Consider the following 12695-nt stretch of genomic DNA (forward strand, 5'->3'; position numbering starts at 1 on the left):
CACAGTAGGTATGGTGTTCTTTGGATGCAACTCTTTGTCCTCCAAACACGACGAGTTGAGTTTTTTTTACCAAAAAGTTATATTTTTGTTTCATCTGACCATATGACATTCTCCCAATCTTCTTCTGGATCATCCAAATGCTCTCTAGAAAACTTCAGACGGGCCTGGACATGTACTGGCTTAAGCAGGGGGACACGTCTGGCACTGCAGGATTTGAGTCCCTGGCGGCGTAGTGTGTTACTGATGGTAGGCTTTGTTACTTTGGTCCCAGCTCTCTGCAGGTCATTCACTAGGTCCCCCCTTGTGGTTCTGGGATTTTTGCTTGTGATCATTTTGACCCCACGGGGTGAGATCTTGCGTGGAGCCCCAGATCGAGGGAGATTATCAGTGGTCTTGTATGTCTTCCATTTCCTAATAATTTCTCCCACAGTAGATTTCTTCAAACCAAGCTGCTTACCTATTGCAGATTCAGTCTTCCCAGCCTGGTGCAGGTCTACAATTTTGTTTCTGGTGTCCTTTGACAGCTCTTTGGTCTTGGCTATAGTGGAGTTTGAAGTGTGACTGTTTGAGGTTGTGGACAGGTGTCTTTTATACTGATAACAAGTTCAAACAGGTGCCATTAATACAGGTAACGAGTGGAGGACAGAGGAGCCTCTTAAAGAAGAAGTTACAGGTCTGTGAGAGCCAGAAATCTTGCTTGTTTGTAGGTGACCAAATACTTATTGTCCACCATAATTTGCAAATAAATTCATTAAAAATCCTACAATGTGATTTTTTTCCCTCATTTTGTCTGTCATAGTTGAAGTGTACCTATGATGAAAATTACAGGCCTCTCTCATCTTTTTAAGTGGGAGAACTTGCACAATTGGTGGCTGACTAAATACTTTTTTGCCCCACTGTATGTGTGGAAGACAGGAGATGCTAAATGTGTTTATATTAATTAAAGGTCAATTACCATGAGACTGGCAGTTATTTGCTTGACAATCACCGGCTGACAAAATGTCATGACCACCACCACCCTACTGTCACCATTCATCTCGTTACTGTGAAGACAGCGCTTATGATGGGTAACTAACAAAGCATATGGCACTTGGTAGTAGCTACTCATGTTAGGCATGAATCTGACTATGAACAGGACTGGAGTTGCCCTTCCCTGGTCTATAGAGAGCAGAAGCCAAGGGTTACTTACGGAAACTCAGACCTTGGTTAGTAGGTTATTGGGAAATATATGCATTTCATTTAATTAATTAACTGCATTTCGAAAGCCCTTTTTACATCAGCAGTAACTCGGCCTAACTATGTCAAGTAATTTACTGCCTGTGGTTACACCACAGTACCACAGTACCTGCTGCTGGTTCTCCCTCTGTGAGTGAAGGCGAGCCTGTATGCATTCCCTGGTCTCCTGGAAGGCTTGTCTCTGGGAGCCCTCGGCTGGGTAGTGGGTACACACGCCCACGATGTTAGTACAGGAGAAGATCAGGACGTTGGACACTATCTGAAAAGGGGAGGAAGAGATGGAGAGAGATTGACAAAGGGAGAGGAAGGGTGAGGAGGAATAGAAGAAGAGAGAGAAAAGAGAGTGCTTGTCACAGAGCCCTCCAGAACTGTCATTACACATATCTGGTCCCTATTCCCATTGTTTAGTAATTGCATAAGTGTGCCCTCTGTTCACCACTGTCCTGTCGATTATTTCTCCAATGTCTGTTGGTCGTGTGAGTACCTGTGCTGTGTTGTTTTGGCATTTGTGCCGTGTGTATTGCGCAGATGATTACGGGTCTGGCCCCGTGTGGTATCATTGTGCGCTTGTGTATTTATTCAAATCTACTGTCCAAATATCTACTGTCCAAATAACTTAAATTTGACAGATAACAAAATAGGCCAAGAGATTGATGGGAGAGACATAGAGAGAGAGGGTAGAGAAAGAGAGAGAGGGTAGAGAGAGAGAGAGAGAGAGAGAGAGAGAGAGAGAGAGAGAGAGAGAGAGAGGGTAGAGAGAGAGAGAGGGTAGAGAGAGAGAGAGAGGGTAGAGAAAGAGAGAGAGAGAGAGAGAGAGCGAGAGAGAGAGGGTAGAGAAAGAGAGAGAGGGTAGAGAGAGAGAGGGTAGAGAAAGAGAGAGAGGGTAGAGAGAGAGAGAGAGAGAGAGAGAGAGAGAGAGAGAGAGAGGGTAGATAAAGAGAGAGAGGGTAGAGAAAGAGAGAGAGAGAGAGAGAGAGAGAAATAGAGAGAGAGAGGGTAGAGAAAGAGAGAGAGGGTAGAGAGAGAGGGTAGAGAAAGAGAGAGAGAGAGAGAGAGAGAGAGAGAGAGAGAGAGGGTAGAGAAAGAGAGAGAGGGTAGAGAGAGAGAGAGCGAGAGAGAGAGGGTAGAGAAAGAGAGAGAGAGAGAGAGAGAGAGGGTAGAGAAAGAGAGAGAGAGAGAGAGAGAGAGGGTAGAGAAAGAGAGAGAGGGTAGAGAGAGAGAGGGTAGAGAGAGAGAGAGAGAGAGAGGGTAGAGAAAGAGAGAGAGGGTAGAGAGAGAGAGAGAGAGAGAGAGAGAGAGAGAGAGAGAGAGAGAGAGAGAGAGAGCAGTTTGGTTCATGCTTTTCAGCCTGCTGGAGCACCATTCATACTTGTTGAGTGGAGAGTGAGTGGCCTTCAGTTTCCCTGCTCTCCTCCATTCTGGGTTGGAATAGGAGCAGGAAGTGCATCTAAACTCCCTCTTAACACTGTCTGACCGTCTGCTATCAAATGACACCCTCTTCTCTACCTAGTGCACTACTTTTGAAGAGAGCCCTATGGGTAGTGCACTAAATAGGGAATAGGATGCCATTTGGAATGAAGCCTGTCTGTCTGCTGTCAGGTGCACCGGGACATACACACCACTATTCTCAGCTGAACCGAACTGTACTCCTGCAGACATATCTCCAACCAGAATAACTCAAATTGCACACTGAGCACAGGTCTGCGGGCAGGCGTGCGCGTGTGTGTGTGCGCGAGCGTGATGGTGTGTGTGCGTCTGAGAGTGCATGTCTGTCCAACTATGTAGGAAAGCATTATCCTCACTGAGGGAAATGGGTCTGTCAGATAGAGAGAGCATTATCCTCACTGAGGGAAATGGGTCTGTCAGACAGAGAAAGTATTGAGAGTACCCTAATGGGTGGGTCTAATCCTGGATGCTGATTAGTTAAAACCACATTCCAGGCTGTCTATTCCACAAGTTACCACCAGCTAAATCTATGATGTTAAAATGCCTATTTACTCTGTTCCATCTGACTGCACAATCCACTGTCTCATCAGCCCAGCCAGACAATTTATAGACTTGATCTCCACTATAAAAAGCATCTAGACATTATCTTCCATTTCTTTTAAACTAGCAATTGGTTTTCAACAGCAGAGATTTATAAACCTTGTTGCCTGTCTCTCGGACATTTGCAACATTGTTTCAATATTGAAATTCGATCTCCTGCTGTCCTATGGTAATGAACGTGTCAGGAGTTGAGATGAGACAGACAGGCTGGCAGCTTTTCTCAGCCAGTCGAAATCATGAATCAGCAAAATGTTTATTAATGTACTGTATACAAAGAACTGTCAATAGAAAAACACGAAATGTAGCTGGTTTGCTGTCATTACAGCTTTAGTTTGAAGTGATTGTGCCAGCTGTGTAGTTGGCTATCGCTTCTCAATAGTGGCCTGCCGAGAGAGCAAATGTTCTGTGCCAGGCGAAAATTGCACATCATTATAATGCTCATTGTTATGGATGTATCCAAAACAAATCACTAGAAGACTGTGTTAGCCAAAGTTGCCTAGCTACAAGCAAGGGATAAGAACATCCAGCCATCATGGCAACGGAACATTTAGACTTAATGACTGGGTCGCATCTCTGGCAACCGAACCGATAGAACAAAAGACCAGCCGGCTTGGGTAGCAACCCTAGATTTGTGTCGAAACTATATCTTGTGGAAGAATGAAATAGTATAAATAAATTCATATAAATAAAGTTTTTAATTCAAATATGACAATCATTATTTGAATATGTTGGTAACCCATTGAATAAAAGTGATAAACCCCTCAAAGCCGGTGTTTGGAGGATATATTGGCACCGGCCAATTTAGATACATTGGTTCCTCCTATAAAAGTTGCGTCATACTGCGGGACAACTTGCGGGCTGCTGCAGCATTCTGTGGCACGTTTCACAGAAACCACATATGGATTAAAACAGAGAACCAGCAGCTGAGACACTCACACCGATGGCATGTCCAATGACAAACAAACAAACAAAATGCACAAAAATAACATGTCAATCATCTATTAGTGAGGTCTTGAGACTTCAGAGAAAAGAGAAATGTTCGGGGGTGGAGTGGGATAAGATGGAGGAATAGAGGGCTATGATGAGGCTTGGAGTATAACAAAATGGCTGAAAAGAAAAGAGAGAGATAAATATAAATAGAGAGAGAAATGGAGAGAGAGAGAGATGGAGAAAGAGAGCGAGACACATAGAGATCAGAGGGACAAGGCAAGAATGGCCTTCTATGCCATCAAAACAAACATAACATTTGACTTCCCAATTAGGATCTGGCTAAAAATACTTGAATCAGTTATAGAACCCATTGCCCTTTATGGTTGTGAGGTCTGGGGTCCGCTCACCAACCAAGAATTCACAAAATGGGACAAACACCAAATTGAGGCTGCATGCAGAATTCTGCAAAAACACCATGTACAGACTCAGTGAGCATTGCCTTGCTATTGAGAGAGGCTGCCATAGCCTGTCTTCTCTTGAGAGCCAGGCATGCTTATGTGCACACTGCCCACAAAATGAGATAGAATCTGAGCTTCACTTCCTAACCTCCTGCCCAATGTATGATATTAGAGACACATATTTCCCTCAAATTACACAGCTCCACAAAGAAAACAAACCCGATTTTGATAAAGTCACATATCTACTGGGTGAAATACCACAGTGTCATCAAAGCTGCAAGATTTGTGGCCTGTTGCCGCAAGAAAAGGTCAACCGGTGAAGAACACAAACCATCATAAATACAACCCATATTTATGCATATTTATTTTCCCTTTTGTACTTGAACCATTTGTACATCGTTACAACACTGTATATATATATACAGTGCCTTGCGAAAGTATTCGGCCCCCTTGAACTTTGCGACCTTTTGCCACATGTCAGGCTTCAAACATAAAGATATAAAACTGTACTTTTTTGTGAAGAATCAACAACAAGTGGGACACAATCATGAAGTGGAACGACATTTATTGGATATTTCAAACTTTTTTAACAAATCAAAAACTGAAAAATTGGGCGTGCAAAATTATTCAGCCCCCTTAAGTTAATACTTTGCAGCGCCACCTTTTGCTGCGATTACAGCTGTAAGTCGCTTGGGGTATGTCTCTATCAGTTTTGCACATCTAGAGACTGACATTTTTTCCCATTCCTCCTTGCAAAACAGCTCGAGCTCAGTGAGGTTGGATGGAGAGCATTTGTGAACAGCAGTTTTCAGTTCTTTCCACAGATTCTCGATTGGATTCAGGTCTGGACTTTGACTTGGCCATTCTAACACCTGGATATGTTTATTTTTGAACCATTCCATTGTAGATTTTGCTTTAAGTTTTGGATCATTGTCTTGTTGGAAGACAAATCTCCGTCCCAGTCTCAGGTCTTTTGCAGACTCCATCAGGTTTTCTTCCAGAATGGTCCTGTATTTGGCTCCATCCATCTTCCCATCAATTTTAACCATCTTCCCTGTCCCTGCTGAAAAAAAGCAGGCCCAAACCATGATGCTGCCACCACCATGTTTGACAGTGGGGATGGTGTGTTCAGCTGTGTTGCTTTTACGCCAAACATAACGTTTTGCATTGTTGCCAAAAAGTTCAATTTTGGTTTCATCTGACCAGAGCACCTTCTTCCACATGTTTGGTGTGTCTCCCAGGTGGCTTGTGGCAAACTTTAAACAACATTTTTATGGATATCTTTAAGAAATGGCTTTCTTCTTGCCACTCTTCCATAAAGGCCAGATTTGTGCAATATACAACTGATTGTTGTCCTATGGACAGAGTCTCCCACCTCAGCTGTAGATCTCTGCAGTTCATCCAGAGTGATCATGGGCCTCTTGGCTGCATCTCTGATCAGTCTTCTCCTTGTATGAGCTGAAAGTTTAGAGGGACGGCCAGGTCTTGGTAGATTTGCAGTGGTCTGATACGCCTTCCATTTCAATATTATCGCTTGCACAGTGCTCCTTGGGATGTTTAAAGCTTGGGAAATCTTTTTGTATCCAAATCCGGCTTTAAACTTCTTCACAACAGTATCTCGGACCTGCCTGGTGTGTTCCTTGTTCTTCATGATGCTCTCTGCGCTTTTAACGGACCTCTGAGACTATCACAGTGCAGGTGCATTTATACGGAGACTTGATTACACACAGGTGGATTGTATTTATCATCATTTGTCATTTAGGTCAACATTGGATCATTCAGAGATCCTCACTGAACTTCTGGAGAGAGTTTGCTGCACTGAAAGTAAAGGGGCTGAATAATTTTGCACGCCCAATTTTTCAGTTTTTGATTTGTTAAAAAAGTTTGAAATATCCAATAAATGTCGTTCCACTTCATGATTGTGTCCCACTTGTTGTTGATTCTTCACAAAAAAATACAGTTTTATATCTTTATGTTTGAAGCCTGAAATGTGGCAAAATGTCGCAAAGTTCAAGGGGGCCGAATACTTTCGCAAGGCACTGTAAAGTTGTATTTGATGTGATTGGTCGTTAGTATATTTTCAGTGGCGAGGACTACTGTTGTATCTGGGGAATGGCGATTCACTAACGAGCTGCCTAGCGCCCCAAAGCCGTAGGGTAAAGAGCCTGATTCAATTAACCCATCTCAAACCACCAGTACAGCTGTCCCAAGTGGCCATCCAACAAGAAAATACCTCTATCTGATACAGGCTGTTTTGTCGGAGATTTGTTGTTGATTCTTCACAAAAAAATACAGTTTTATATCTTTATGTTTGAAGCCTGAAATGTGGCAAAAGGTCGCAAAGTTCAAGGGGGCCGAATACTTTTGCAAGGCACTGTATATATATATATATATATATATATATATATATATATATATATAGTTAAATTCGGAAGTTTACATACACCTTAGCCAAATACATTTAAACTCAGTTTTTCACAATTCCTGATATTTAATCCTAGTAAAAATTCCCTGTCTTAGATCAGTTAGGATCACCACTTTATTTTAAGAATGTGAAATGTCAGGATAATAGTAGAGAGAAGAATTTATTTTAACTTTTTTTTCTTTCATCACATTCCCAGTGGGTCAAAAGTTTACATACACTCAATTAGTATTTGGTAGCATTGCCTTTAAATTGTATAACTTGGGTCAAACGTTTCGGGTAGCCTTCCACAAGCTTCCCACAATAAGTTGGTTGAATTTTGGCCCATTCCTCCTGACAGAGCTGCTGTAACTGAGTCAGGTTTGTAGTCCTCCTTGCTCGCACACACTTTTTCAGTTCTTGCCACAACATTTCTATAGGATTGAGGTCAAGGCTTTGTGATGGCCACTCCAATACCTTTACTTTGTTGTCCTTAAGCCATTTTGCCACAACGTTGAAAGTATACTTGGGGTCATTGTCCATTTGGTAGACCCATTTGCGACCAAACTTTAACTTCCTGACTGATGTCTTGAGATGTTGCTTCAATATAGCTACATATTTTTTCTCCTCATGATGCCATCTATTTTGTGAAGTGCACCAGTCCCTCCTGCAGCAAAGCACCTTCACAACATGATGCTGCCACCCTCGTGCTTCACGGTTGGGGTGGTGTTCTTCGGCTTTTTAACATATTTTTCCCCATGCCAGTAAAGCCCCTTGAATTCTGTGTTCTGCCCCTGAACAACGCAGTTAACCCACTGTTCCTAGGCCGTCATTGAAAATAAGAATTTGTTCTTACAGTTTTTCTCTATTGCTAAAACACTATAACCCATTGGCTGAACAAAGTTCTCAGTTGCCTGGACTCATTTAGCTAATTATGCAGTCTGTTGTCAATACCTTAAACCATTTCACATGGTAAAACACAATTTGCAGATCTCACTTAGACTTTTCAGCAAAACTCTAAACACATTCTCATTCTCAAATCACTTTCTGCACTCTAATGCACATGCCATCCATACTGGTAAACACAAGTGGCAACAATCAAATACAAATAGAGAACACATGTCATTGATTGAACACAACCACTCAAAATTGATTTAAACTGTTTCAAATGATGTGACACAACCAATATAAGCCAGTTCAGAGAGCAAACAGGTTGTTGAAGGTGGGAAGGAGAAAGTCTGAGAATGGATACTGTAGTACAATGCATTGTAGGCTGTATACTGTACAATGGATGAATTGTATGGCCCTGAACATTGTGCTTTCCATTTATTAACAGTACTGACTGCTCAATAGATTTTGACTGGTTGCACACCGTGCACCTGGCGACTTTGGTTAGCGTGCACTGCGCCCGGCCCACCACAGGAGTCACTAGTGCGCAATGGGACAAGGATATCCCTACCGGCGCAGTGCACGCTAGGCCAATTGTGCGTCGCCCCATGGACCTCCCGGTCGCGGCCGGCTGCAACAGAGCCCGGGCTTGAACCCAGAGTCTCTGGTGGCACAGTTAGCACTGCGATGCAGTGACCACTGCACCACCCGGGAGGCCAACAATTGAAATATACTTTAAACTGTAAAACATTAGTTCACAGATAGTTTATAAACCTGTAATAAACTGTTCTAAACCATTTGTTGAAATAACAGTTATGCCCTCTCCAACACCACGGCTGAGTCACAGTCTGCATCTATTAACCATCTGTTCATATTTAACTTCAAATCAAATCAATATGGTCTTTAGGCTATTTTTACTCAAAATATAGTATTATAAATCTTACTGACCCCTTTCTCTATTTAGCAGAGGTAATAATGGAGTGAGTCAGTGAAAACTCAAACACCAAGACCCTGTTGCATTTTTCTGTGGTCGTGTTTCTGTTTACCAAGCCATGCTAATTATCCTGCATTGGTAGTAACCAGGGAACAAGCGGAGCGCTAGCTTACCTGTTTACCTTTCTAGGTGCAACATTATTTTAGAGGTGGCAATTAAGAATTACCAGCTAGCGTCTAGGAGTCATAAAACCCTGCAGTGTCAATATTTACCTACCCAGCATCCAGAAAGGGAGAGAGACCGAGAAACTAGCCCAAGCCAATGGCATGTACCAGATGCTCGGCAGGCTCTGTTCACACTTACTGGTCTGAGGCCAAACCACACGACTAACAACATTGGACACTTTAGGTGATATGATCAAAGCACTTCGGATTTCCTGGAGGGAGGGCGGGGGAGGGCCTTGTATGCATCGCAGAAGTTAGAGTAGCAGAGATCCAGTGTATTGCCGGCGCGAGTGCTACAGTCAATATGCTGATAGAATTTATGTAGGCTTGTTCTCAAATTTGCTTTGTTAAAATCTCCAGCTACAATAAATGCAGCCTCAGGATATATGGTGTCAGGAAAACAACCTCTCACTCAACGTCAACAAAACAAAGGAGATGATCGTGGACTTCAGAAAACAGCAGAGGGAGCACCCCCCTATCCACATCGACGGGATAGCAGTGGAGAAGGTGGAAAGTTGTAAATTCATTGGCGTACACATCAAGGACAAACTGAAATGGTCCACCCACACAGACAGTGTTGTGAAGAAGGCGCAAAAACCTAAAAAAGACATTGAGAAACCTATCCAACGAAAAACATAGAGACCCAGAAAACCTGAGCCTACGTGTTCACTATGGTGAATCACTAAAACAATACAGGAATACACTACGGAAAATGAAGGAACAGCACGTCAGAAATCAGTTCAATGTAATTAAAGAATCCATCAAGCACGTCTGGGGAAAATTGGAAAACACTAAACAAACTTCAATGCGCCATTGAAGACGTATTGTATTTCACCGACAGCTAGACCGATGAGCAGTTGACAAACTCTGCATGTGAACTCAAGTATACTATACATTCTCAACCTGATGACTGTCATTTAACCCCATAATTCATGCTAGGCAACACATGGGACAACATCAGCATCAGAGCTTAAAATGGCCGTTAAATGACAGTCATCAGGTTGAGAATGTATAGTGGAGAATGGTTTGATATGGTCTAAATGTGAATCCCTATGGTGTGCTACACTCCTAAGTCAAAACAATGAAGTACTTGTGTGCTAAAATAAATGCAAGTCATGTGCAGGCCAGGCAGCTTGCTGCTTATTGTGAGCTACAGTACACATCGCTGTGAAGTGCCACATGTTACCGTCATATAATCTCCCATAATGCTCTCATGTGTAAGGCAAGTATGCTGCCTTTTGGTGAAGTACATTTTTAAAAAATTGCAGTATATGGAATTTTATATTTTTTAATTTGGCAAAATCCCCATCAGATGTCCTACTGAAACATCTCATTCAGTTCATGTGATGATATGCAAAAACTCAACTAAATCGGAGCATGAGGTCTGATACCAACAGGTTCAGAGACAGCTACTATCTACAAGCCATCAGACCGCTGAACATTTGAACTGAAATGACCACCTGCTCTGAATCGCCACACACACACACACACACACACACACACACACACACACACACACACACACACACACACACACACGCTACAGACACACCACAGCTTCTGCTATCTTATTATGATTGCTTAATACTACATAATTTAAACATTAAACACCCCCATCCCCCCCATCCCCAAAACACATGTAAATATTGGGACTATAAATGGTGCCTTTCTGTATTACACTGATGCTAACATGTTTATTCTATTCTACTGAGCCATTTACTTTATGTTCATATTGATGTATTTTATTATGTATTATTGTTGTTGAATTTCATTGCATTTCATGTGTATCCTGTACATATGACTAATAAAACCTGAAACTTGAACAGAATTCATGTTCTAACTTTTTGTGATGGTGAGAAACAGTATTCAACTGTCAATTACAGTATATTACAGAATTACTGGGCCCTAATCATGTTGATCCAAACTAGCTCTCAGACTGAAGAATATCTCTAGAACATTGGAACATCCACCTGGGAATAGAGGATAATATACAGAAATGAATGACATCCCTCATCTTCAGGCTGACAGTATGTATTCATTTATAGGGGACAGTGTACATTAATCAACATCAAAATTACAATAATGCAACATCCATGTAAATGTGGCAGTGTTAGACAAAGCTAACGTGCACCTGCAGTCCCTGGGCAGGTAAGGGCCTTTACACAGCCACAATACAAATACAAATACGCACTAAAACAATACAAAATACAAACACATTACATCCAATACAATATGATTATAACTACAACAACTTATTCGTAATAAAAACACTGTAGCATCAACTGTAGCAAAGTGCATCTCCAAACATAAAGTGTGACATAGTGAAAAGAGAGGGTGGGTATTCTCTATGTGGGTATTCCCTCCCCAAAACAGCATTTTCTTAAAATGTGACATGAGTTTGACCCGTTCTACATTAGCCAGCGCAGTAGATTTAACAAGAGAGTGTAAATGGATGAGTTTGCACTGAATCATGCATTCCCTTGAATCTATTAGCACTGCAATGCTTCAGACTGAGGCAAAATTAGTCAATTTATTTATAAAACACACACGCGCATGCACACGCACCACAAAGCACTTCTGTTCCTGGTTATATCAGCATCCTAACTTTTAGCTTTCTTCCAGGAACGTGTTCCTAAATCACAGCTCTATCTTTTGTTCCCATTTCCACAAACACTTCGTCATGTGACACGTTATGAAATCAATGACGTGACCACCGCAATGGAGGATCCAATTAATAACAGATATTGAAATTTCCAGAGATATATATATATATATATATATATATATATATATATATATATATATATATATATGAGAGAGAGAGAAAGAGAGAGAGAGAGAGAGAGATAGAGAGAGAGATATAGAGAGATATAGAGATATATATATATATATATATATATATAGAGAGAGAGAGAGATAGAGATATAGAGAGAGAGAGATAGAGAGAGAGATATAGAGAGAGATATATATATATATAGAGAGAGATAGAGAGAGAGAGATATAGAGAGAGAGATATAGAGAGAGAGATATAGAGAGAGATATAGAGAGAGATATATAGAGAGAGATATAGCGAGAGATATAGAGATATATATATATATATATATATATATATATATATATATATAGAGAGAAAGATATAGAGATATATATATATAGAGAGAGAGAGAGATGTAGAGAGAGATATAGTGAGAGAGATATAGAGAGAGAGATATATATATAGAGAGAGAGATATAGAGAGAGAGAGATAGAGAGAGATATAGAGAGAGATATATAGATATATATATATATATATATAGAGCGAGAGAGAGAGAGATATATATATAGAGAGAGAGAGATATAGAGAGAGATATAGAGAGAGAGATATAGAGATATATATATAGAGAGAGAGAGAGATATAGAGAGAGAGATATAGAGAGAGATATAGCGAGAGAGATATAGAGATATATATATATATAGAGAGAGAGAGATATAGAGAGATATAGAGAGAGAGATATAGAGAGAGATATAGAGAGAGATATATAGAGAGAGATATAGCGAGAGATATAGAGATATATATATATATATATATATATATAGAG

The 12695-nt window shown here is 41.1% G+C and overlaps 1 protein-coding gene across 2 annotated transcripts in view; it reads right to left on the reverse strand.

The window, feature by feature from the left end:
• The window catches only part of LOC110501809 (adenylate cyclase type 5), a 119526-nt gene that overhangs the window by 58299 nt on the left and 48532 nt on the right, over positions 1–12695 (reverse strand). For both annotated transcript variants that reach the window (XM_036959224.1, XM_036959226.1), the window contains exon 2: positions 1346–1495. In XM_036959224.1, the coding sequence (XP_036815119.1) occupies positions 1346–1495 (150 nt within the window). The remainder of the gene's footprint in view (positions 1–1345; positions 1496–12695) is intronic.

The sequence above is a fragment of the Oncorhynchus mykiss genome, chromosome 22 (genome assembly GCF_013265735.2).
Source record: "Oncorhynchus mykiss isolate Arlee chromosome 22, USDA_OmykA_1.1, whole genome shotgun sequence".
In the NCBI taxonomy this organism is placed as follows: domain Eukaryota; kingdom Metazoa; phylum Chordata; class Actinopteri; order Salmoniformes; family Salmonidae; genus Oncorhynchus; species Oncorhynchus mykiss.